At 45.2% G+C, this 27,683-nt stretch overlaps 1 protein-coding gene across 1 annotated transcript; it reads right to left on the bottom strand.

Annotated features, from left to right (window-relative positions):
- Nucleotides 1-26,646, bottom strand: LOC147627996 (short integuments 2, mitochondrial-like). The gene is made up of 8 exons (XM_086814967.1): nucleotides 26,425-26,646; nucleotides 26,163-26,267; nucleotides 2,798-2,875; nucleotides 2,559-2,688; nucleotides 1,043-1,113; nucleotides 855-951; nucleotides 523-773; nucleotides 1-426 (listed from the first exon to the last, which is right to left on the bottom strand). Exons 1-8 carry the CDS (start codon nucleotides 26,575-26,577, stop codon nucleotides 154-156), a joined length of 1,158 nt encoding a protein of 385 aa, XP_086671093.1. The 5' UTR covers nucleotides 26,578-26,646; the 3' UTR covers nucleotides 1-153.
- Between the last annotated feature and the right edge of the window lie 1,037 nt (nucleotides 26,647-27,683).

Here is a 27,683-nt window from a genome sequence, read left to right as displayed (position 1 = left end):
TTACCAAAGTTGAAAAGCATTTGGTTAGCCCATTGATTTAAACCTTGGACACACTTAATTTGGTACGACCTGTGAGCATATGACAGAAGTTATATTTACATTCAAAATGTTCTGGTCTGCACTTGGACAACAAAAATATTTCATGAAAGGTACTCATATGTTGCCAAGAGGGTCACCCTCAGCCTTCTCAGGAACTATGTCTAGTGCATAATGGCCAAGCCTTCCAATTCTATAAAGATTGAGCATTTTTTTTGACACTAGTGTCCAGCTTACATCACCTAGATCCATGGGAACTTTCAGCACCTTTCGCAGCTCATGCATTTGTGTGTCCACAAGACCTTCCATATCATCTTCATCTTCAAGGTTCCCCTGGAAGTTGGATAGTGTGTTATACAGCGCCTCATGTACCGATAGCACAACACTGTCCTGTGAAGGGTAAGACATACAAAAAGAGTCGTGTCATTTAAAGCAAGAATGTCATGTTTAACATTGACATTGATATCCAATAAGGTAAAGATGCACCTTATTGTGGTCCGTCGCCCGCTCTTTCTTCTTGCTGTTCTCTTTTTTCTGCGCTAGGTAGGCCTGCCTTTTTAGCTCCAACAAAGTTTTGGGTTTTGATTTTTCCACAATTACTTTCTTTTCTGCCTCTTCTTTGGCCCTAGCTTCCTCTATACTTTTCTTCCACTTGAGGGGAGCCTGGCGGCTATTCAGCAATGCCAACAGAAAACGGCTCAGTCTCTCTTCCCCGACAACCGAATCTTTTATTGCTCCTTCAAAATACACAAGATTCCATAAGATTTCCACTTTCAGACAGATCACTAAAACCTGTCGATGGAGTAGCAACAGAGTACCTGTCAAGGCAAGCTTCAATCCTGCGTCCAGATCACTGATGTTGGGAACCAGCACCCCAGGTGTGTCGAGCACAAAGATGCTGGGTTTACTGTTGATCTATTACATAGCATAGACGAGTGTTTAACAGCTCCAATTGGTCTGGCAATGATGATTACATCCAAAATATAGCAATTTTGAATCGAGATACCTTAAATCCTTGCAAGCTCAGAGTAACACCGGGCAATGGCCCTACAGTTGCTTTCTTCAGCTTTTCCTGGGCTGTGCAGGAAAGTACATCAGAAATGTGCTCAGTCTGATTGTTCTATTAAATATACTCATAGCCAAAACAGCCTACAATCTAGCGCAAGCAAACCAGTATAGCTAGCACTAGTCCGGCCCTGCTCATTAGATTTTCAGGGAATGAGTCTAAAGAGAGGGGGGACTCACTGCATGGCTGGCTGCTCTCAAAGAGATTACATATGAGAGGGAGAAGGGAAGAGCATCAGTACTTTCAGACAGGAAAGATGCCTGACTCTAGATGTGCAAGTAATTTAACCTCCATTCTTGTATAACCCTCACACTGTGCTCCCATCAGCCAATGAGATTATGAACGAGGTCTGTGCACCCACGAGGCTCAAATAGTCTCGGATCTGTCTCACCTGTGACCATGATGTGTGAAACTCTAGGTGAAGTGTCTGGCATGTACCGTTCATTGCTCTCCGAGAGAGAGAGAGAGAGTGAGAGAGAGAGAGAGAGAGTAGTACCCGATGCAGCCTTGCCTACCTACAGCGCCTTCAGGAGCAGACCCCTGCTAGCCCGTAGGTAGATCCCCAGCTCAGGACAGCCCACATTGCCCTCCCCTCCCTGGAGGATCAGAGAGTGGAGTACAAGATATCACTCCTGGCTTCATTCTGCTCCCATGCAGGGACAGACTCCAGGGAATTCTTCGCCACCAGTGGTCCCCACTTCTTCCGAGAGGGCATTTGCTCCTTGAGGTGACAGATGGATATATCCTCCACCCTACCCTGCCCCACGCAGGAGATTCGGGACATTGCCTTGAAGTTCTACCAGCCTGCTCACTGCTGGGCCGGACTCTCGACTCTCCCCAGCAGGAATTGGCCTGCCAGAGGGTCTGGCGCCATATCCAACCTCGCGTGTTACTCCCTTTGGACTTCACTGGATTCCCCTTTCTCCACAGACGAGCTCCTGCAGGCTCTGGATGCACTCCCTCACAGGAAGCGCCCAGGGGAGGACAGACTCTCAGTCTCTCTTTATGCAACATTGGGACCTCATGGAGGCTGGCCTCCAGGCAGCCTTCAATGAGGTTATGCAGTCGGGATCCCTTCCGGAGCGCATGACAAAGGGTCTCATTTGCCTTGTCCCAAAGGAGGAAGGCAACCGCCTTGGGATTCGCCAGTGGAGGCCCAGCACCCTCTTAGGGACCGCTTATAAGATCTTTGCCGAGGTGCTCAACCTCCACCTTCAGCCACAAGGATGGTAATACTGGCATGACATGCCCCCAGTGTGACTCTTCCCCCCTCCCCCTCATACGTGGTCTCCCTCAGAGGGCCGCCAGCCATGGTATTTCTCCCCAAAAAAAACCAAACTCAATGCCTAAGACAATTTTTTTAAAAATGAACATATACAAGTATGAACAGAAACCTTTCCAAGTATTTAAACCACAATCTAATTCCATCCAGCAAGCTCATTCAAATCATACCAACCAGAATGACTCAAGGCATGTAGTCCATTGATGATTGCAGACTTTCCAACGTTTGGGATACCCACTACCATAATCAACAACGTTGGTTTCTCCATAAGGTCCTTGAGTTGCTGACGGATCTCATGAAACAACTTTGCACAAGAAATGAAACATTTATTGAGAGGCTAGCATCTGTTGCATGTCCCTAGAAAGAACTGGTAGTCGCACACTTAACAGATACATGTGGGCAGCTAACCTCACCAACTTTATTGAGTCTTTGTTGTGCGCATTCACGAACACAATGGCTTCCTTCTTTGCCTCAAAGTAATCCTTCCATTTCTGTGACATGTAAAACAGTTGAGCAAAACCAAGCCATAATTAAAATAATCAACTACATCATTAATAAATATATACGCATACACTCATATATTACCAACACACAGATGCTGCATCATATGCACAAACATGACTACAAGCATGCTGCTAAAATCCAAGAAGCAAGCACAGACCTTCCAAGCTTGGATAACATGATATGCCTATTCACATGCCCAAAAAGAAATAGGATGTCACATGCACCATCCCCACTATGCATGCATGTGACATACCTACAAGGGAATTGTGGCAAAGTTTTGGTCATTTGTGAGCCATTTTTGTTTAATGGACAGAAATCTGCATAACGGTGATGATTAGGAATGCATACACACAGCTTCTCCTTTCACAACCCAACCCCAACCGACTTCAGCCACTTAATTGATTGAAGATAACCGAGGGAGAAATACATCAATACGCCAAATCTGGGAACACGAGCAAAAAACGCAGGCAGAAAAACAGCACGAGAGAGAGAGAGATGTAGGCGTGTAACTCTGCTCTGATATACACAAGAAGATCCCGAGAAATGATACAAATAGTGGTATGGGGCTGGGGGCCTATATATATGCCCCTAGGAGAGCAGTCGGCCAGCTGTAGGGCAGCCGACTGGACACAGGAACCTCACGACTGGATAAAACACAGTCGGCCAGCATCAAGATAAGTCGGCCAGCAGCAGCAGGAGAGTCCCACGACTCATGAGGTGCAGTCGGCTATCTCACAGATGCAGTCAGCCAGGCTCAGTGTCCACCTACCACTACAGGGCTGCCTCCCAAGCCACAGAAAAATGGAAAAAAATAGGGGAAAAATGCGAGGAGTGAGGAAAAATGATAAAACACCTGATAAGGGCGGGCACACCCACAACAAAGGCCCTGGTGTATAAATCTAGACAGGAGATGACTTCTAACACCCCCTCTCAGCTCCTGGCTGTGTAACCAACCACTGGGAGCTGGGGTGCCGCCTGAGCAAATCCTGAGAGAGCGACTTCGTGAAGAGGTCCACCATACTGTCCTCCGTCGAACAGAACTCTAGCAAGATGTCATCAGCAACGATCTGTTCACGAACAAAGTGCCTCTGGATGACCATGGGTTCCTCCAATGGAAGCCCAAACCTGCAATGTAACCTCCTCCTGCTCCGTAAAACTGCTCCTGGGCCATAAGTAGATCTCCTCGTGTCCGGATCTCCTCCCCAAACCGAGTCACTCCAACTGCGGAGTCGGACTCCATCCAACAATCCCCCTTCTGTGTACAAGAGTCCATGATCCTTCGCATGCCGCAGAAACCACAGGAAACGCAATCCTGCCTCCCAAAGAGACATCTGCAACCATGAGCTCAACTGCCTCATCAGGAAGCTCTCGTCCAAACTGGTGTCCATCAACCAGATCAATGAACCATTCAGCTTCTGAGTCACAGAGACATCACACTGCTCACAAGGATCAAACCTGTTACGGTGCACAAACAAGTCCTGGAAACCTGATGAAACCTGTCAACCACCCCCTCTGAATCCGGAACCACAAAGCCTGGAGAAACCACCTCCTTTTGCAAGTAAGCACCTGCCACCTGCCTGGCTTTCCGAAAGGTCCCCGTGGAAAGAACATTCTCAACTACTGGAAGTTCTATGTCCCGAACACTACGAGACATCAGAGCATAAGTGACCAGTTCAGCTTCCTATGACTCACAAACACAAGAACTACCAACATCAATACTAGAAAGTTCTTGCCAACTGCTGCCATCTACTGGTAAGCTATCCACCACCTGGTCTCGGAAAGCTCGCACCTGCAACGTATCCACACAGAAGTGGCCATCAACAGACTGCCACTCATCACAAAGCTGAGGACCTGGGAGAGAGAGTGCTGAAAGCCTGTAAACTCCATTCTCCACTCCGCCTTCCCAAACCACCTGGCCTGTTGCTTTGTCCCGGAGAGCAACAAAATGCTCGTCAAACTCCACCCGTACGCCAGTCTTGCACACCTGATGCACTAACAACAGATGAAAACCAAGTGCCGGAACATACAACACCTTGGAGGAATGCTTTCCCCCTCTGCCATCGGGAACTATCTCCATCCTGCCCTCATTGTGAACTGGGATAGTAGACGTATCCCCAGTAAGTATCTGACCAGAAAGCCTGCAGAGATCCTGTAAACCGGAACAGGAAGGAGTCATGTGCCTGGAAGCATCACTATCGAGAATCCACTCCCGAGTATCCGTTTACGGAGAGTCCTCCAATCTCCTCCCTGCCTGAAGAAAATGAAACATCGGTGTCCATCACCTCTAGGTGCACAAAAGCCAGAGTCTTCATGATTGCTGCTGAGGAATCTTCACCCTTCTCGGTCTTCCGCTTGGGACACTGCCTCCAATAGTGGCCTTTCTCACCACAATCATTACAGGTCATCTCTGCCTTCAGTTTCTCGCGGTCAGCGTCGAACTTCTTCTCAGAAGACTTCTCCGATGAAGCCTTCCCTTTGCCCGAGTTACGGTCTTTCGACCGTTGGCCAGTAAAGGCCTCCGAACCTCCACCCTGAGGAGGGTTCGTGAATCGTTCCTCCTGGTCCAGGACCATGGGCACAAGCTCCTCCCACGTGATGGTGCTGAGCCTACCACTGGTAATCAAAGACGAGTAAAATGCTGAGTACGAAGAGGGCAAGTGTGACAGCAACGTGATGGCCATGTCCTCTGACGATATCTCCTTCCCAGCCTGAAGAACTTCCTGCTGAAGAGCCTACAGCTTGTTAATATGCTCCCGCATCGTCGACGACCTTGTAGGACTCATAATCCGTATCTGTACTTCCAAAGAAATCCTCTTCATGGGCGATACCCTGTTGTAAAGTGAGGCCAAATGCTGCCATATACCTCTGGCCAGCGTCATGTGCTTTACATGATTGATTACCTGTGGTGTGCAGTTGAGGAAAATAACTGAATGGACCCTGGCGTTGACACGATCCCACATCTGTGTCTAAGCCTCCCGGTCCTTTCGGGTTGACGGTAACTCCCCTTCCTCTACTTCCGGCCGTGGAACACCAACAACGACGAAATCGGCGAGGTCGTAAGACTCCAAAACAGATTCCATCATCACCTTCCATATGCCGTAGTTGCTCCCGTCCAACTGACGGTCCACCGGGAACGTGGGGAGTGTCGGGATCTTCACATGTCTCTCGGCCATCTCAAACAGATCTGCCATAGCGGGGATGTACTCTGAAAAGGGTGGGTGGGTGGGAACAAAGAAGAACTAAAACCTGCAAGTGGCTGTCCAGCAAATCAGCCCGCCTTCCTCTTGCTTCTCCTCTTCCCGAACAGTCCAAAACAGTCCACCAATCAGCCACAAAACAGTCCCCCTCTTGCTCACACAAATCCCAAGACCTATCTAGAGCCTAGGGCTCTAATACCATGTCAGAATACGTAGCGGAGATGATGACCAAATCTGGGAACACGAGCAAAAAACGCAGGCAGAAAAACAGCACAAGAGAGAGAGAGATGTAGGCGTGTAACTCTGCTCCGATATACACAAGAAGATCCCGAGAAATGATACAAATAGTGGTATGGGGCTGGGGGCCTATATATATGCCCCGGGAGAGCAGTCGGCCAGCTGTAGGGCAGCCGACTGGACACAGGAACCTCACGACTGGATAAAACACAGTCGGCCAGCGGCAGGAGAGTCCCACGACTCATGAGGTGCAGTCGGCTATCTCACAGATGCAGTCGGCTAGGCTCAGTGTCCACCTACCACTACAGGGCTGCCTCCCAAGCCATAGAAAAATGGAAAAAAATAGGGAAAAAATACGGGGAGTGAGGAAAAATGATAAAACACCTGATAAGGGCGAGCACACCCACAACAAAGGCCCTGGTGAAAGGCAGCTAACCAGTTATTTTTGACAGGTATGTCAGTTACTGTACTTTCTCGCCCTAGTACATGTTCTGATTGTCTGTTCAACTCTAAAGTATTTGGCTTGCATGATCTTCTCCGAGTTTATGGAGAAGTGAATGGCCATAAAATTCACATTCTTCTAGACCCTGGTAGCTCACACAACTTTGTTAACTACAAACTTGTGCAGAAATTGAGTCTTGATTCGACACCCAGCGATCATACCTATGAGCATAGTAACCTGGACCGGCAGAAACGGTCGGTTCGGACCGGATTGGAAACGGAGTTTCCGAGTTTCCGCGAGGTCGGAAACGGCAAGAAACGGAGTTTCTTTTGAATTTATTTTAGACATGTAAAAAACATGCATAGAGACATCCTATTAAATAAACTTATGTCAAGAGATGCAAAAAACATGCATAGAGACCTGAGACCTCAAACAAGACACATCAAAGACTCAAGTGGACATTAGAATCATAACACTTAACAGAATGTAGATAATGGACATGTATGATGTCGCGGCAAATTCATGTGAACCATAAAAAACTAAAGGCTGAAGGCCGAAGCATACATAGCAAGCTGCAAATTGTGATCATAATACATCATACATATCAGCAATGATCATCAAACTTGGGAGTCAGAGGTTCAAAAACTACAAAATAACCGACATGCCGGCTGTCCATAATCCCTAAGGATAAGAAAAACTAAACAAAAAACATGGAACATCAGTGAATCAGTGATCACTGCTGAGCCTCATCTGAAGCACCCGAGGAGTCTGAATCCTCCTGAGAGTCCTCATGGCTCTCGCGTGTGTCCTCACTGCAAGAAGATGAGTCCTCTCCAGTAGCCTCCTCTCTAGCAGCACTAGTACTAGCTGCAGCCGGCCTCCCTCTCCTACGACGACCACCACGTGTGTCGTGAACTGGTGTTGTGGCCTCCTCGTAAAGCAAAGTGTAAAGATCTCGGTCCTCTTGTAGAATTGTGGGAATATCCCGCACCTTCTCAATGTCAATCTTGTCGACATTCACTTGCATTGGCTCAGGACCCATAACTGCCCGCTCAAGAAGCTTCAAGTTACAATTGCACAAAACAAGACGCTCAAGTTGGGCTGTAGTCAACTTGTTCCTCCTCTTCGTATGGTAGAGCGCCCATGTGCTCCAATTCCTCTCACAAGTTCCAGAGCTGCAATCTTGTGAGAGGACTCGAATGGCAAGACGTCTCTGTTCAAAGAGCAGATTTAGGATTAGTACATGATACAAATAAGGTGTCGTCGTTAAAGCTTAAGCGGAGGGGCTTCTTACTCACCAACGTAGGCACACCATGTCCATATTTCTCCCACCATGTCGTTAAAGCTGCGTTTCTCGAAGTTTTGCAGTAGGTCTTGTGAAGTAGCCAGTGTTGTTGCGGAAAGCAAGGAGATCATCCTCTAAGCATCGCAACATCTGCAAATTGCCACCACACCATTTCTCCACATAGGTTTGGAAGTCATCGTTTAGCTCCTCACACTCAAGCTGATCCTCGCTACGCCATAGAGGATGCAACACATGAGCCACAACATGGATTGGTCTATGAAACCAAACCCAACGGTTTTGCCAAATCTGCTTGATCTCCGCGATTCTACAAGTTACAAGTAACAAACAAAACCAAAGAAAGACTTTAAAGTTATAACTTAGAAAAGAGCCAAGACAAAAAGGCAATTTGGCAAAGGCTCATGAGCCATGAGTCATGAGCGAAGAAGTACGTACCTCTCTACAGATAGGTAGGCATTGTTGTCTAGTGCCTTCTCGATCCTATCCATGTACTCATAAATGAGGCCTAGTGTACTCCCCTCCATGTCCGTGATGCGCAAGACCGTGTAGATGAGATTTAAGGTCTTCACTAATGCCTCTGCCTCTTCCCACCATGCTTCATTGAGGATCTTGCGTCTAAAATCCACAAACTTTGGGGTCATACTCTTACCCGACTGGATCCATGCATCACAACTAATAGTGCGAATCAGATTTGGCCGCACACGAAGAAGCCGCTCAAGCACTATGAACATGTATGCAAACCTCGTAGTGGATGGCTTGAGAAGCTCCAAGGTACTATTAGCCCTGTACATGCTCAAAACCTTTGGTCTTTGTGTCACAAATTTGACAATGCTCCTCGCGGTGGCAAAGATTTCGCTGACCCAAAAAATTCTCCCCAAATCCTCAATCAATAAATCAAGACTATGGGAGGCACAAGGGGTCCACACAATTGTTGGGAATGCATCCTCCAACATACTCCCCATGGAGACACAATTGCTTCCATTATCCGTAATAACCTGCACAACATTTTGTGGGCCAATCTCCTCAATCACCTTCTTAATGTGTGTCCAAATAAAGAGACCTGTAACGGTGAGACCCGCAGCCGATGCATTAATGGCCTTGTAAAACATGGTGCCTTTGCAAGAGGAGATAAGCACATTATACACATTCCTCTTGCGTACATCTGACCATCCATCACATAAGATAGTGCAGCCATATTTCTTCCATGTTTCTTTCAAAAACTCAAGCTGGCCTTCTACGTTGAGTTTCTCCTTCTTTAATTCTCGTGTGCGGATTGTCTCAGCCGAGGGACCCTCCCACTCACAGCCAATGCGGCTAACGGCCCGCATGGTCTTCTTCCATTGTATGGTGCGAGCCACATTGAAAGAGATAGCACACCGTATAAACAAGCGCGTGACCTCCCTTGTTGCCTCCTTCATGGCTTGCTTTTGCAAGCCTGCTGTAATGCTTGCTCTTTGCAATGAACCCTTTGCAGGCACTTCCACACTAGGTAAAGGTGTCCTCTTTGCACTAGGGCCCTCACCCACACTCGAAGATACATCTGTCTGGCTCTCAACTCTAGTCCTCTTTGAAGAGGCCACTTGGCTCGAGGATGCTTCACCTGTTGCATGTGCTGCCATATGTTGCTCACCAACATCCAAACCAAGGCGTTGCTTTCTCCAACCCTCAAGTGATGCCAATACATCGGGCGGCACATTTTGACATAAAGCGACATCTCTGCCTGGGACATGCCCCAAATGGTCTTTTACCCGGGTCACTGAACCTGTTTTTTCATATCCACAAAAATTACATTTCCACTTGCGGGAACCCCCACCTCCGACATATCCATCCCCTTTTGTTGCATACTGCCAATAGGGATCTGTAGGCATAGTGAGACTTGAAGTTGAAAGCACTTACCCTCGAGAACACTTGCCCTTGGAGGCTTGGAAGTTGGGCTTGAGCCTTGGCCCTTGAAGCCTTGAAGAATGGGCAGCCACCTGTGAGATTGGAGAGCAGGCTGCCTGCAGAGTACAGGCCTTGGGGCCTTGTGGGGGGCACTGGGGGCAAAGGCTTGAGCCTTAGGGCCTTGGCCTTGAGCCTTGGCCCTTTGTGGTGAATAGGCGCAAGGTTCGAAGAAGCGCAGCGCCGCAGGAAAGGAGAGCGAAAATGAAAAAACGCACGCGGTCCCCCCCCCCGTCAAAACCTGAAAAAAAAAATACACGGAAACGGCGTTTCCGCCGGCCTGCCGTTTCCGGAAACGGCCGAACCGTTTCCAGGGGGCGGAAACGCCGTTTCGTGCTACTATGCCTATGAGGTACGCCTACTTGCGGGAAGGCAAGTATGGGATCGAAAGGTGAAGATGCTTCCAATCCAGATTCAGGACTACAAAGATACTCTGGAATGCTATATTATGCACCTAGAAAATGTAGACTTGTTATTAGGGATTGAGTGGTTTAAGACTCTTCAAGTCCAGATAGATTGGTCTAGTCATATTTTTTCTTTTCAGCATAAGGACATCCAGTATAGTATTTTAGGTGATTGTATTCATCCCTCTCAGGGACCTCTTGTAAATACAGTTGATTTTGGAAATATAATGGATTCTTCTTTGTATACCGCTATCCATTGTGTATTGATTCCACTTTCTTCCTTTCTCATCCCTTCCATGGATGTAAATGAATTAAGTGTGTTTCAAAGCAAAGAATTACAGAAGATACTTGATTCGTTTCAAGATGTATTTCCTAAGGAACTGCCATCGGGTTTACCACCTGAAAGGGCAGTAGATCATCATATTGACTTGATCCCTGGTGCCCATCCTGTCAGTATTCCACCTTCCAGGATGAGCCAAGCTGAGCAAGATGAGTTGGCTAAACAACTCGAAGATTATTTGAGGATGGGCCAGATCCGTCCAAGTAAATCACCTTGGGGTGCACCTGTGTTGCTTAGGAGAAAGAAGGACAACACCTGGAGAATGTGTATAGATTACAAGAGATTGAACAAGCTGACAATTAAGAACCGTTATCCTCTCCCTAGATCAGATGACCTGATTGACCGGTTAGCAGGAGCGAAATATTTCACGAAGATAGATTTACGTACTGGCTATCACCAGATACGTATTCATGAAAGGCATGTCGAAAGAACCGCCTTTCGGACTAGGTATGGCCATTACGAGTTTCTCGTATTACCTTTTGGGTTAACCAATGCTCCAGCCACTTTCCAGCAAATGATAAACGATCTTTTTTGTGAACATTTGGGGAAATTTGTGGTGGTGTTCCTGGATGATATTTTGATATATAGTCGTACTCTTAAGGATCATGTTAGACACCTCACGATTGTCTTATCTATTTTAAGACAGAATCGACTATATGCTAAGTTAAGTAAATGTGAGTTTTTTATGACAGACATCATTTACTTGGGACACAAGATCACTAGAGATGGATTAAGCATTGACTATGACCGACCTCAGAAGGTTCTGGACTGGCCTATACCGCGAACAGTGAAACAACTTCGTTCTTTTCTCGGTTTTGTTGTTTTTCTTCGGAAATCTGTGTGGGAGTACTCTCAGCTCACACTACCGTTGACCGCTTATTGAAAGGTCGTGGACATAAGTCAAATCAGCCTATCACTTGGAATAACGATTTGGATATGGCCTTCAGACTTTTGAAAGATAAAGTCAAGGAAGCACCTATCTTAGCATTACCCGATCCTAGTCGACCTTATGTTCTTGAAACTGATGCCAGTGACTATGCCATCGGGACTGCTCTATTTCAAGATGGTAGACCGGTTGCTTTTGAAAGTAAAAAGCTAGACGACACTCAATCTCGTTGGCCAACCCTTGAGAAGGAGCTTTATGCTGTGATTCATGCTCTCAAGGTTTGGAGACATTATTTATATGGCTCCAAGTTTGTGGTATTGACTGATCATCAGTCAATCAAGTATGTGTGTGATGCGGATGATTTGAGAGGAAGGAAAGCTCGTTGGACTGAGTTAATGCAAGATTTTGATTTTGAGATCCATTATCGGAAAGGGTCCATGAATAGTGTTGCAGATGCGCTTAGTCGAATTAGAGAGGTGAATACTTTGTCGTTCACCGAGATTTCTACTGACTTATTTCAGTCATTGAGAGGGCTTTGCAGGACTAATAGTTATTTTGGTCCATTTTGGCAGAAGATCCAAGATGGGAGCTCATTGATTGACCAAGACTCAATGACTGAGCAGTCTACCATTCAGGCTGCAGGAGGCCACTAGATGATTCGGAATGGTTTACTATTCCGTAATGACAAAATTTGTGTACCACAGATCCCGGACATTAGGTCCAAGATTCTTAAGGAGTGTCACGACGTCCCTTCTGCTAGACACCCTGGGGTACATAGGACTATCGTTAGTGAAACACACTTTTTATTGGCCAAAGATGAAAGGGTATGTAGAAGATTATGTTCTCAAGTGTCAAATTTGTCAGGCAAATAAAGCTGAACGCTTTAGACAGGTTGGGTTGTTGCATCCTTTGCAAATCCCAGGTAATAAATGGGAAAGTATTTCCATGGATTTTATTACCAGATTGCCAAGAACACATCAAGGCCACGATTCTATTTGGGTTGTGGTAGATCGCTTGACAAAAATGACTAGATTTTTACCGACCCAGACGACTATTACAGCTACGCAATTAGCACGGCAGTTTATCGAGCAATTGTTTAGACTGTACGGGTTACCGTAGGACATAGTCAGTGATAGGGACTCTAAGTTTACGAGTTTTTTTTGGAAACTTGTTTTTGAGAAGTTGGAAACAACTTTGAATTTGAGTTCCTCAAATCATCCTCAATCTGATGGCCAGACTGAAAGAGTGAATCAAATTTTGGAGGATATGCTTCGAGCATATGTATCCAAAAGACAGAGTTCATGGGAGGATTAGCTTCCTATGTTAGAATTTGCATATAACAGTACTAAGCATACGAGTACAGGTTTTAGTCCTTTCATGCTTATGTATGATTTTCAACCTAGATCCCCTGTTACAGTAGGATTCTCAAGAATTCAGCATGATGCAGCACGTAATTTTTTTGCAAGATATGCAAGAAATGTTACAAGTTGCGAAAGAATCTATTAGAAGTGCTCAAGACCGAGATAGGTTTTATTCTAATAGACATCGTTCACCCAGAGAGTTCTCTGAAGGAACGATGGTGTATTTGCGAGTTCCGAAAGATTCCGAGACTTTACAGACAAGTCGATCTCCGAGATTATCCCCTAGATACTGTGGACCATTTCGTATTACACGAAGGATTGGTTAAGTTGCATATGAATTGGATTTGCCTTCTCATGTGAAAGTTCATCCTGTATTTCATGTCAGTAGACTTAAGGAAGTACTAGGTGAAACAAACCAGTTAGTTACTCCTCAAGAAATTATAGATGTCGAGGACATGACATTTGTTCTGCACGAACCTGAAAAGATTCTTGGATTTCGTGAAAGAAGATTGCGTAATACGCTTATCACTCACGGAATACAAGATCAAGTGGAAGGATCGTGTTGAGGAGAACGCTACATGGGAGACATTGACTACTCTTCAGAGAGATTACCCTGGCTTTTTAGTGAGCTCAGGAGTGAGCTCTTAGAGGAAGGGGAGTACGTCATGTGCAAAGTGTGTATCTACCGTGTGCTACACGCACACAAGACTAGCTTCGAGGTTTGGGAAAGCTTGGAGCTAGGCAGGCTGATTGGCGAGCTAAGTTAGGGAAAGACTAATGTGCGGGCACCCAAGTATAACGGGCAGGCGCCCAAGTGTGGACGCCCGATGACCGGCCAAGAGCCTATAAAAGGGTGGCCAAGGTTAGTCATTAGTCATATAGAGTCTCGCGTGATTTGAGAGAGCTCTATGGTCTGGAGCCTGGATCTAGTGCAGATGTGCACCTGCTTTACGCAGCCGAGGCCAGCAGCAATCTCAAGGCCCGCGAGGATAGCTTAGTGGCAGTATGGGACGTCGCGAGGAGGAGATTGGTCGGTACGTGAACCTAGTTAGCTCAGCTCGTGGCTCGGTGGGGACAACCAAGACTGTGGGCTTGCCCACGGCTGTCATGGTTGGGAGGTGAGTCGGGCCTGCACCCCCATGTTGTTTGTTTGTTTGCAGGTTTCGAGTCTCGTACCAGGAGCGTTCAACAAGGAGATTCGGTGGGGATTTGACAGAAGGATTATAAGGAAGAGGAAGCTGCAGTGAAATTCGACACATTCAGTGGGGCCAAAGACAAGCTAAAGGCACTTACCTTTTTACAACAATTTGATGCTGCTTTTTCTGGTGGAAATTACACGGAATCCTCGAAGGTGAGAAAAGCTACGACAATGCATTACAGTGGTGGTCCACTCTTCTTTTGCAAGGCATAGCACCATCTACTTGGATACAGTTTAAACAGGTGTTCTCTTCCGTGTGGCTCACATCTACATTTGAGATGGATGTAATGACAGCATGGCACAAGTTGGATGCATCGAAGTGTGAAAATCTTGAGGATTATAATAAGAAGTTTTGGGAAGCTTTACTCCCAGCTACTTCTTATCATGCAGTGCCTTTGTCTAGGCACGTTGAGAAGTATTGTTGTGGGCTACCCAAGGAAGTGCGTGACTATTGCATAAAGACTCGAGAAAACTGAAAAGTCAAGGCATCTTCGTGTGATGCAAAAGGGTCTACAGAGAAGCGGTATAAGAAGTTACCAATGCCCAAGAGAACTCCTGAGGAGAGACGGGCTTTGATGGATACTAGTAAGTGCTTTTTCTGTACTGAGGAGGAACATATGTCTTTTAATTGTCCCAAGCGTAAGTCCCAAAAGACTCTGACACTAAAGGGGAGCCCAAGTCTAAGAAAGCAAAGCCTTCTGCAAGGTTAGTTCCTGATCTTGTTGGGGAACAGCCAGGTGATGAAGAGACTGAGTTGTGCAGGGCATGGGACAAAGTGAGAGATCAGAATGCCTTGATTTTCTTTGACACAGGTGCTAGAGCCAACTTTATCTCACCAGATTTGGCTAGCAGATTGGGGATCTGCGTAGAGGCCGGCAATCTCTAAAGAACTCTTCATCTATCCATTTAGCATGAATGGAAAGATAGTTCTTAAACTTCACAAGGTAACGCCTCACAAATTTGCCTGCAGAGCAAGCTTGTGTTCCTTGTGATACACAATCTGCTCTGGTTGTAAGATCTTCTCTAGCTCATCCACTTCTGGTGGATCCTCAATCACCGTTTCACTGGGCTCCGGCCCTATATACTTGCGAAGGAGAATCACATGAAAAGCATTGTGTATGTGCCAATAACTAGGCCCCAATCTGAAAGCCACTTCATTGATCTTCTCAATTACTCAAAAAGGCCCATAGTACCTGGTTGCAAGCTTAGAATATGCACCCTCTTTACCAAGCCTCTTTGCAAGTCTTGCTTTCTCAAATTTCAACAACACCCAATCATTCTCTTTAACATCCTATTGCCTTCTATGCTTGTCGGGAGCCTTTTTATTCTTGTCTTGTGACCTTGCAATGACTGTCCGCACCTGAGCAAAAGCAATATCCAAGTCTCTTACATACTCATCAGCTGCAAATATCTAATCCTTTGTGCGAAGGATGGGTGGCAAAACCACCTTACCATAAACAATCTCAAACGGGGCCTTTCCCGTAAATGCATGCACCGTGTTGTTGTATGCAAATTCCACAAACGGTAAGTACTTCTCTCAAGAAGACTTCGGATCCACCACATAACATTTCAAGAGATCCAACACGGCTGAGTTTACAACCTCACTTTGCCCATCTGTTTGAGAGTGATAAGCTAATGAGAAGTCCAATTTGGTGCCCATGTTATCAAATAAGGCCCACCAAAAGAGACTTGTAGTCCTGGGATCTCTATCCCCCACAATGGACTTCGGCATTCCATGATGCTTGAACACTTGTGCAAGATATATTTTAACCATATGCTCAACTTTGATGGTCTTTTTGACCGGCAAGAAGTGAACTTGCTTGCTAAACCTGTCCACAATTGTCCAAATTGCATCATTACCCTATTGGGACCGTGGCAAGTCCATAATAAAATCTATTGTAATACTTTCCCATGGCTGCGTGGGAATAGGCAATGGCTGAAGCAAACTTGGGGCCTTTTGCCTATCAAATTTCACCTTTTGACAGGTGATACATGCATGTACATGTGCCTCTATGTCCTTCCGCATACTTGGCCAAAAGAAATACCGCTCAATCTGTCATGTGCAAGCATTGCCATGAATATTTCCAGAGCTAATCCAGAAGGGGCAGCCAAGAAAAATGGAGTAGAGCTAGGATTTGGAGCACAAGGTGCAGGCCAGTGTGGACTTGGAGCAAGGCTAGAGGGCATGAAGAGGAAGGCCTATCAGCTGTACCAGAATTAAGCAAGAAGCTGTCAACGGCTTACAGGAGTGGTCGATTGAACTGGAGAGCAAGGTGGCTGCAGGCATTACAGTTTATAGGGATTTGTAACCAATCGGCTGGCCGACTGCTCGTCGGCCAGCACTCCAATGTTCCAAGAGGGCTATAAAAGGCAACGTGTGCTGTTCATTGGATTCATTCATGCCTCTAGGGAATGGGTCCTTAGGATCCAAGTAGGGACTAGATTTTGGGTGATGTTCACCTTTTGTACGAAGGCAACCTAGGGCTACAGAATTAGGTACCTTTTGTACCATAGGAATATACTAAATTTCCAGCATCTCTCTCTCTCTCTCTCTACTCTCTCTTGTTGATGCAATGTCTGATGCAATGTCTGCGTTTTGCATCAGCATGTTTCCAGTAGTGTTTAGGGCTGAAAGAAGACCCCAGAGCTGTCATCAAGTTTAGTAGAGGGGGATGTCATGTGCATGAAATGCCACGGACATTCTCAGAGCTAATCCAAAAGGGGCAGCCAAGAAAAAGACCATTAGAGCTAGGATTTGGAGCACAAGGTGCAATGTGGACTTGGAGCAAGGCATGGAAGGCATTGAAGGATGTCCTATCAGTTGCGTTAGATGAAAAGGAGGGACACTCGGCAGAGACAAGAACTGTCGGCTGTACAAGAACTGTTGTCGCTGCTTACAGGAGTGGTCAGCTGAACCAGAGGACAAGGCGGGCTGCAGGCGCATCATGAGAAATTAAGAAGCCCAGTCGGACAGCGTTTAAAGGCATCTAATGCATTGTATACTGGCCAACCACCGATTGGCCAGTATGCCAAGTATTCAAGAAGGCCTATAAATAGGCAAGGGTGCTCCTCAATGTATTCATTCATTCCTTTATGGAATGGGTCCTCAGGGTCCAAGTAGGGACTAGATTTTGGGTGATGTTCACCTTTTGTATGAAGGCAGCCTAGGGCTGCAGAATTAGGTACCTTTTGTACCGTATGAATATACTAAATTTCCAACACATCTCTCTCTCTCTACTCTCTCTTCATGTCTGCGTTTTGCATCAACATGTTTCCAGTAGTGTTTAGGGCTGAAAGAAGACCCCTAGAGCTTCCGCGTGTTACATTGGTATCAGAGCATCAAGCTCAGCAAAGCTAAACATTGATTCAGTCCCATATGAAGGTGTACAGGTCCAAGGTATAGGAAAGTACACGGATACGAAGCCCAAGGCAAGGAACACAGGAACGGGAAGAGCTCCCAGGAGGTTTGTCGATAGTGTTCCACAAAGCCAGAGGGGATGGCAGTCTTGTGAGCCAGACAGGTTCTCGGACAACGGTCCCAAGGGAGGATTATCCTCCAAGGGGTGATGTGAGAGTGCCAGACTCATTTCTCAAGAATGAAGACCAAGACAGTGTTCAGAGTCGGGGCAAGAATGGATTGGAGACTAGATGGAACAGATGCATAGATCTTATTCAAAGACAGAGTGGATTTGGAGACCGGGCCGGGTTTTCAGAGAAAAGGGTTGCTAGGGATGGATGGATGACAGAGGGACTTCAGGAAAAGAATGGGATGATAACAGTCATCCAAGAGCAGGTTGGAATCCCGTCATCAAGTTTAGCAGAGGGGGATGTCATGTGCAAGCATTGCCATGTATATTTCTAGAGCTAATCCAGAAGGGGCAGCCAAGAAAAACAGAGTAGAGCTAGGATTTGGAGCACAAGGTGCAGGCCAGTGTGGACTTGGAGCAAGGCTGGAGGACATGAAGAGAAAGGCATGTCGGCTATACTAGAATTAAGCAAGAAGCTGTCGACTGCTTACAGGAGTGGTCGTCTGAACTAGAGAGCAAGGCGACTGCAGGCGTTACAGTTTATAGGGATTTGTGACTAGTCGGCTGAACTAGAGAGCAAGGCGACTGCAAGCGTTACAGTTTATAGGGATTTGTGACTAGTCGGCTGGCCGACTGTCTGCCGGTCGGCTAGCACTCCAATGTTCCAAGAGGACTATAAAAGGCCACGTGTGCTATTCATTGGATTCATTCATTCCTCTAGGGAATGGGTCCTTAGGGTCCAAGTAGGGACTAGATTTTGGGTGATGTTCACCTTTTGTATGAAGGCAACCTAGGGTTGCAGAATTAGGTACCTTTTGTACCATAGGAATATACTGAATTTCCAACATATCTCTCTCTCTACTCTCTCTTCATGTCTGTGTTTTGCATCAGCATGTTTCCAGTAGTGTTTAGGGCTGAAAGAAGACCCCCAGAGCTTCCACGTGTTACACAATCATGTGCGTAGTAAGCATTATGCCTCTATGACAGCATATGGAGGAGCATGGCACTCATCCAAAACCTTTTGCCTCATGTCAAACACCACACATAGGCAATTATCTTTCATAAGATAACCCTCTTTGATCACATATGAGACATGTGCATAACCAACCATCAAATCAATCCAAATAGTGGCAAAATCAGCATCCATATGATACAAATCACGCGTGGCAGACAAGTCTCCATGAGAGGCAACCGAAATAGCTGCTACATACGGCTTTCGTGACAATGCATCTGCCACTACATTCTTCTTTCTTGGGGTGTGTAAGATCCGAAAATGAAACATAGAAGGAAATTGGCCATCATTCTCATATGCTTCTCTGACAATTTAGTTTGGGTAAGAAAATACCTCAAACTCTGGTGATCTGTTTTCACAGTGAAATTAGCCCCAAGAAGGTAATGTTTCCATACTAAGTGCACAAGGGACCAAGCTCCAAAGCTCGAGGGTAGATTTTATGTTTACCAAAGTCATCCTAATATAGCAAGTCCTAAATTAGCAACTAGACTCTTCTTTGCATTTATGAAAAGTTTATGCTGACAGAGTTCTTCAAAAACAATAGCCAAATGAGCTCTATGCTCTTCTTCAGTCTTCGAGAAGACTAGGATGTCATCAAAGAAGACACTTGTAAATTTCATGTACCCACGGAATATGCAATCCATGATTCTATTGAATGTAGCCGGGCATTCATAAGACCAGAAGGCATAACAAGATACTCATAAAGCCCAAATGTTGTCCTGAAAGCAGTTTTATATACATCCTCAGGCACTACATGCACTTGATGATACCTACTCTTGAGATCAATTTGGCTAAAGCATGCCGATCCATCCAACTTGTCAAGGATGTCGTCTATGTGTGGAATCGAAAACTGATTCTTGATGGTAAGCTTATTCAAAGCTCTATAATCCACACACATAGGAAAGGATCCATTCTTCTTTTGAGCCTAGAGGACACGTGAACAATATGGGAAAGAGCTTGGTTGAACCAATCCCTTCTCAAGAAGCTCGTTTACTTGCTTCATAATGTCCTCTTTTTGGGATGCACTTACGCGATAGACTGGCCTGTTAGGTGGTGAGCTACTCGGCATAAGATCAACGCGATGATCTTCTGGACGTATAGGTGGCAACTCATTTGGTAACTCATCAGTAAAACAATCTTTGTACTCTTGGAAGAATTTCAGCCTATCATTACTAAGTGTTTACATACACATTATTTTTCCCAACATGATCTCGTACAAAAATCAAGTATGTAAAAACACTCTTTTTTATTACTTTCTTAATTTGTACATGAGATACAAGGGAAATGGTATCACCCTCTTCACCAACATCAATTACATGCTCTCAGCCTTTATACATGAAGGTGATCTTGTTGGTCTTGTAAGCCTTGCACGGATCAATGTGTGTATACCAAGGCTTTCCAAGCAATACATCACAACCATTCAAAGGCGCCACAAGAAAGTAGCCTTGAATGTGTACGCGTAACTTGCCAATAATAGGCATAACCTGCACTTCTCTACCAACAAAGGCAGCCCCTACTTCAATTTAAGAACCCATGTCCTCCACTTCAGCTGCCATCTATGTAGATATGAAGTTCTCAGATGCACAATCATCAAACATGAACAAAGCGGACTAATCCTTAAGTGTCCCCAAGCTTTACATGCAACCCTGTCTTTGCTATCATGTGAAGTGTTGCTCTGCACATCCGGAACCATATGCACATTGGGCTTTGATGCATTTGCATTATCACGCTTCTTCTTGTTTGGGCATGCATTTGCAATATACTCAATGCTACCAAAAAGTAAAGCATTTCCCCTCGTCCTTTTTAGATGACTTTCCTTTATTTTGCAGGTTTTGGACAGTCCTCTCTTTGCCTTGAAATCAGGATTTAGCTTTGTTGGATCGACTCAATTTGAGTTTCAGTTGCTCGGTGGCAGTGGCGGCTGCGATTAGTTGGTGTAAGGTGTAACCACGATATATTTGTAGTCTCGCTTTGTACACAGGTTGCAATCCCGATTGAAACCTTCTATTCCTTTCCGCCTTGATAACATGCATAAATGTAGACACCTCCAAAAACACTTTCCAAAACTTTTGTACATATGCATTCATCGTTTCCCCCTCATTTTGCTTCACCCAATCCCACTTCATTGTTATCTCATTCAATGCATTGGGAGGCAAGAATTGGACATAGAACCTCTCCTTGAACTTCAATGCTCAGAAGTCAGCACTCTTTTCACGACGGAATTAATGCACAAACTGAATGAAGATGTGCAGAAAATAGAGAGAAAGAAAGAAAGAAAGATTTTATTAACGTCTTCCAAAAGACCGAACTCGGTCTATGAGAATAAGATTCAACTTTATTGGCTTTCAAACGATCATGTACCAAGGGATCCTCGCGGTAGAGTTTCAATTCTTCTTGTTGTGCATGGAGAAGAGCCTGCATAAGAGTAAGCTCAGTCCTTAAGACAATGGACTCTTCTTCCTGCATTTTCTCTTTGCCACAGGATGACTATCCAACATATTCATGTTCCCTAGTGTGCACCACATGAGTTTGCTCATCCTATAAAGCATTAGAGACATGCATTTCATTGTCCCCACTTCTTGTGTTAGCATCTCCAACATTCACTGTATGGCTGTCCATGGTGTTCTAAGTGTAGAGATAGCTAGTGTTCACGGTGATCGTCTTTCACGATAGAAGTGAAAGAGAACCGTATGCTCTGATACCAATGTAACTTGGTTGAACACAATGCTAATCAATACACTTAAAAACACCAAGATTACATGCTCAATACAAGAAGTAATTTGCTAAATTGACAAGAGACGCACAATGAGCCACAAAGCCGGTCCCTCCCTCAAATAAAGTTTATTGATCTTGGGAGAAGTACATAGTGTCATAGGCATTTCTAACCAGATTTCCATACCAATGCATATGAATACAATATTGCAAACAAAGTGGTTGTAGGTGTAGACTTGCAACTCAAACTACTCTCTCAAGTGCCCATGTTCCCTACCATCTAGTATCTACTTTCTATTGTTCCACCGACACAAGGTAGCAACAATATACAAGAGAGCACGTAGGACAAGAGAACACTACACAAGGTATGTGATCTTGGAATCCGGTTCCTCCCTCTTACTACTTGCTTCCATATTTAAGCATAAAAGCTTACCAATTGCAAGTAGAGTCGATGACAACGGATGTCTTCGCGATGGAAGCGCTTGGAGTATTGAAATCTTCGATTTGTCGCAAGTCTTCGCGACAAAAGTCTTCAATAGGATAAATAGAACCCTGGGAATGCGTCGCTTATGGTTCAACTTGAGAAAGGAAGACTGAAATTAGAGTTTTTGGCAAAAAGACAAAAAAATTACAACAAGAAAGAGAGCCATTTTACTGAATTTCAATCATTGGGAGTGTGTAAGAGAGTGAATAGCAACCAGACACACTCTTGGAAGCTTGGGAAACACCCTAGCAAGCTTGGATATGGAGTTGGGTAGAAGAAAGTGCAGAAAATACAGCCCAAGAGGCCTCATGAAGGAGGCGCCTACAGGTGGTGAGTTGTCCACTCTAGGTGTCACGTAGATACTATGTGGTGCAAGCTAGAACGGACACATGGCTAGTTACTCCCTTTGTACAAAGGGGATAAGGTCTAAGCAGTGGACATTGGGTTTTGTCCACCTCGGGACATCAATGTGTGTGAACACCGAGCTAGTCATAATTTATAAGTGAGTTTTGGTTGCCCAAAACTTAATGAAGTGTGTACACACTCACTTATAAATTAGTGCCAATTCATAAGGCTAGGTTTATGACCAATACTTACCACCTGTCACATGCCACATAACCATGTCAACAGACAGTTTCACACGCACGGTTCACGGGCCAGTATCCCCTTACCCGAAACTACACATTGGTCAAGCAAGCATGAAAATAGCATGCAATTTCAATTGCAAGCATGCACATAAAGATACTATACAATGTAGCATTGGTATGGACAATCCCCATTCATGAGACTATACCGAAATAGACGTGCTCCAGGCAAGTATGCGAGGTACCAGACACAATGGAACACCAATCCACAAGGCATTTCCGGGCATGTACACAGAGGCACAAGTCCCAACGAAAAGCCAATTCCACAGTATCACATGAGTGGCATCAATCCCCGGCATATACAACTGCCATGGACACCAATCCAATGTACATACATGATGATAAAGCACGGGTGGACCAATTGGGTGGCCAAACAGTGACACATACAAGTTTATGCGCGTATGGAAGAGCCATGTGGGTTGTTATAAATGTTTGTGCGTCTATGGAAGGACATGTTGGATAGCCATATTGGATGGAGAACAGGTTTATGATTGTATATGGATAATCCGGCATCTCCCATGGGGAGTGTAAGGCCCTCAAAGCTTGTACATGTTATATTTCTCCTTGGATAATGAAATACTCCAAGGGGGGGATCGGTGTCATGTGCATCAGCAATGCCATGGACCTTCTCAAGACTAAATCCAGAAGGGGCAAGCAGATAAAGACCATGAACCAGTAGAAGATGGACATGGAGCAGGACTTGGAGCAAAGCATGGATCAAAAGGCTGTCGGCTGCATGGAGGCTGACATCAGCATGACCAAAGGGCTGTCGGCTGTAGGACAGAGGGTGCTGGCAGCAGGCGCATCCAAGAGACCCAGTCGGCTGCATTTAATTGATTTTGTGAATTAATAACTGGCCGACCAGCAGTCGGCCAGTTTCCCACATGCTCCAAGGCCTATATAAAGGCACACTTGCTCTTTGTTTTAGTCATTCTCTCCCACTAGGGGATTGGATCATTAGAGGTCCCATAGGGGACAGAATTTAGGGTTAACCACCTTTTTATGAAGGCAACCAAGGGCTGCAAAGACATGTACCTTTTTGTACCATAGTATATACTGAAATTCGAGCACTTCTCTCTCTCTCTCTCTACTCTCTCTCTCTACCTGCGTTTTTGCATCAGATGGTGCGTTTTTTGCATCAGAAGGTTTCCAAGAGTGTTTAGGGCTGAAAGAAGACTACCCAGAGCTTCCGCATGTTACATTGGTATCAGAGCATCAGGCTCAGCAAAGCTAAACGCTGAATCAGTCCTAGATGATGGTGTACAAGTCGAAGGTACAGGAAAGTACACGGATTCGAAGCCCAAGGCGGGAACACAAATCGGGAAGAACTCCCAGGAGGTTTGTTGGTGGTGTTCCACAGTGCCAGATGGGGATGGCAGTTCCGTGAGCCAGAAGGTTCTAAGGGAACGGTCCCAAGGGAGGTTGATCCTCCAAGGGTGATGTGAGAGTGCCAGACTCAGTTCCAGGAACGAAGACCAAGACGGTGTTCAGAGTCAGGGCAGGAATGGATTGTGGACTAGAGGAAGACAAGATGCATAGATCTTCATCAGAGACAGAGTGGTTTGGAGAACAGAACGGATTTTCAGAGAAAAAAGGTTTGCCAGGGATGGATGATGACAGAGGGACTTCGGAACAGGATTGGGCTGATGACAATCATCCAAGAGCAGGTTGGATTCCCGTCATCAAGTTTAGCAGAGGGGGATGTCATGTGCATCAGCAATGCCATGGACCTTCTCAAGACTAAATCCAGAAGGGGCAAGCAGATAAAGACCATGAACCAGTAGAAGATGGACATGGAGCAGGACTTGGAGCAAAGCATGGATCAAAAGGCTGTCGGCTGCATGGAGGCTGACATCAGCATGACCAAAGGGCTGTCGGCTGTAGGACAGAGGGTGCTGGCAGCAGGCGCATCCAAGAGACCCAGTCGGCTGCATTTAATTGATTTTGTGAATTAATAACTGGCCGACCAGCAGTCGGCCAGTTTCCCACATGCTCCAAGGCCTATATAAAGGCACACTTGCTCTTTGTTTTAGTCATTCTCTCCCACTAGGGGATTGGATCATTAGAGGTCCCATAGGGGACAGAATTTAGGGTTAACCACCTTTTTATGAAGGCAGCCAAGAGCTGCAAAGGCATGTACCTTTTTGTACCATAGTATATACTGAAATTCCAGCACTTCTCTCTCTCTCTCTCTCTACTCTCTCTCTACTTGCGTTTTTGCATCAGATGGTGCGTTTTTGCATCAGAAGGTTTCCAAGAGTGTTTAGGGCTGAAAGAAGACTACCCAGAGCTTCCGCGTGTTACAATCGGCCCATTCCGGTCTCTATGCGGTGTTATATGTGCAACTTCTATTTTCAGCTTTGTGGATTGTTTAATGCCTGTGATTAAATGCCGAAATGTTTAATTATGCTCATGGTCAAGTGATGCAAGCCCACTCCCGCACTTCCCGGGCGAGTTACAAGGTCTAAGTAATGTTGTTTGATCTTACTAGTGTGCCAACTTCCTTCAAAAAATGGTGATGGCAAGCTTTACAAACCCCAGCTTTATATTTTTGAATACTAACTATATTTTCTCCGAGCAGTTCGGGAGAAATCAGAGCACTTGGAAAAAGTGTTTCGTTCCTTTTACAATTTTAAAAATGTTGTACATCAACAAGAAGAAGTCTACCTTCGTTCTTTAATTTGAGGTACATCATTGGTCCTATAATCAGCATCACTTCTTGCCATGACAGCGGTTAGTTGTGATGCCAATAATCATGCTATAAGTACAAATTTACAGGAGGACTTGAACCTAGTTGTCTATGAGTGCACAAAATTGTGGGCTTTAAAATGAGCTATTGTACCTTCAACGAGCAGCCTTTGGACATAATTCAAATCTTGAGATGCGGATGCATTTCTTATTGGCCGTGGAGTTTTTTGTTAGGTCAGATCACTAGAGTCTAAAATGGCTTCACACCATGCCCACTCAACGTTGAAAAAGTGCCAAATAGATTTTCTCGCAGTTTGGCACCATGATTATGTATGTACAATGCAAGGAAGCTGTGATAAATGATGAACATGACATAAGGGTATTGTCATTTCCTAGTTCCATAATACATAAGAAACTTTTCATGGCATCATGAGCACCCAGACAAGGTTTCATGTACCCATAGGGTATGGTGGGATTCGGGAATTATGCCATACACAACACTTGATTGTTTTACAAACACAATCTTTGTGTTGCTCCTCGTGTGCAGCCAAGAGCCCCATGATTGGGTAGAGATTGGACACACAAAGAGCACGACTAATGAGATTTTTTTTTGCCTCAAATGCATAGGAATGTGTTTGATTGAGTCAAGAACCGAATTTGCTAGGAATTCAAAGTGCTGTTAAAGCACTTCCAGCTAGCACAAATAGTGTTTGAGGCCACTTCTAAAGTTGCGACAATGTTACTCCTAGTATAAGCTATTATGTACGAACCCCTTCCCTTTCTTTGTCTCAACCATGCATCTTTGCCAGAAGGTCAAAGTGTCCTTTAAGCACTTTGAGCTAAAGCAAAAAGAGTATTTGATAAGAGTTTGAGGCCAATCTTTGAAGGGGATACTTACAGGCACCATGTTGGGGTTGGTCAAGTCGGCTTTGTTGAAAATGATGAGGCGCCGCTTCCTTGATAAAAACTCCTGAAATTCTTGGTTTGCAGAGGAGCACGGCAGCTGCAAGGAACAACAAAAACCCTAATATGCGTGCAGTAGAAATAAATGAATAAGTGAAATCAAAAACAGGATGTGTTGATGAATTTTCAAAGGACCCTGATTTTGAAAAGCTTTGTATTGGTTATTTTATTTGATCATTTCTATAGAAGAAAAATACCCGGGAGTCTCTGACTTCCAAGACGAGGTCGATGAGGCGGAGGCGCTCTCGTATGGAGCGCGTGGCGGAGGCCATGTGGCCGGGGTACCAGTTGATGGGCCCCGCCCCAGCTTTGTACGCCAGCTTCAGGAGCAGTTTGGGAACGCCTGCCATATTGCCTTCTCACCTTCCTCCACTCTCCCCACAAACTTGTGTCCACTGTGGTTTATAAGGAGCTTTTAGAATTCTCTTCCCTAAACTTAAAGTTCAATTGATTGCTCCACATAGCCTAAGTTACTAACTTTAATCTAGGGGGCAGACTTTCGATCCTCCTCAAAAAAAAAATAATAATAATAATAATCTCGCGGGGGGAAGACAGGGAGGGGGGAGCAGATGAAAGGGGGCGGGCAGGTAACTTGCTTTATAAAAACGAGTTGGGTACTCAATGCAAAGACGGCCTTGCCAAGCTATTGATAAAGTTAATATGTAGCATATATGTGTTTATTGAAGGGGCTCTAGGGTTGTAATTTTGATCTTTGAAAGGCCTCCACATCTGACCCCACTAGTTTGAAATATTTGTGTTTCAAAAACATCTCTTCAAATATTAAGCTTCTACACTTTGCACCATAATTATTTCTCATAGATGTGCTCGATCGGCTCTCTCTCTCTCTCTCCCTCTCTCTCTCTCTCTTCAACAAAAGTAGATGTTGAAGAGAATATCAAATGGATTGATGTAGTGAAAAAACACAAGGGTTCGTCAGTTATAAAGTCGAGGTAATGAATGCCATTCTGGAGGAGGAGGCTAAGAGACGTGCCAAGGCCTTACATGTGCGAGTTACTGGATGGAATGAGAAAAGCTCCCCCAAAGAGGATGCAAAATATCTTAGCACTAAAATGGGAGTATCTAAGCTCCCCATAGTGGATGCTTGGAGAGTGGGCAAGGATGCTACAAAGGCATGGCCATTGATCTTGAAGTTCCCAGACATGGGATCGAAGAGGGCCTTCTTATCGAAAAGGATGGCTCTCAAGGGAGAGAAGATTTATCTGGATGAGGATCTAACACCAACACAAGTAGCACACAGAAAAGAGCATATGCCTCGGGTATATGAAGCATGGAAGGAAGGGAAGTGGACAGTGTATAGGGACGGTAGGGTGATTATTACAGAGCGCCGATCCACATGACGGTGCGTGGCCCATGGGACCCTAAAGATGATAGTATGGAATTGTAATGGATCTCTACGTCTAGATGCAAGATACTTCAAAGACACATTCAAAGATAG

The sequence above is a fragment of the Cibotium barometz genome, chromosome 20 (assembly GCF_041138505.1).
Source record: "Cibotium barometz isolate CiBa-2024 chromosome 20, ASM4113850v1, whole genome shotgun sequence".
In the NCBI taxonomy this organism is placed as follows: domain Eukaryota; kingdom Viridiplantae; phylum Streptophyta; class Polypodiopsida; order Cyatheales; family Cibotiaceae; genus Cibotium; species Cibotium barometz.
Note: the sequence above shows the minus strand (reverse complement) of the source record. Positions and strands in the feature narration are given on the sequence as shown.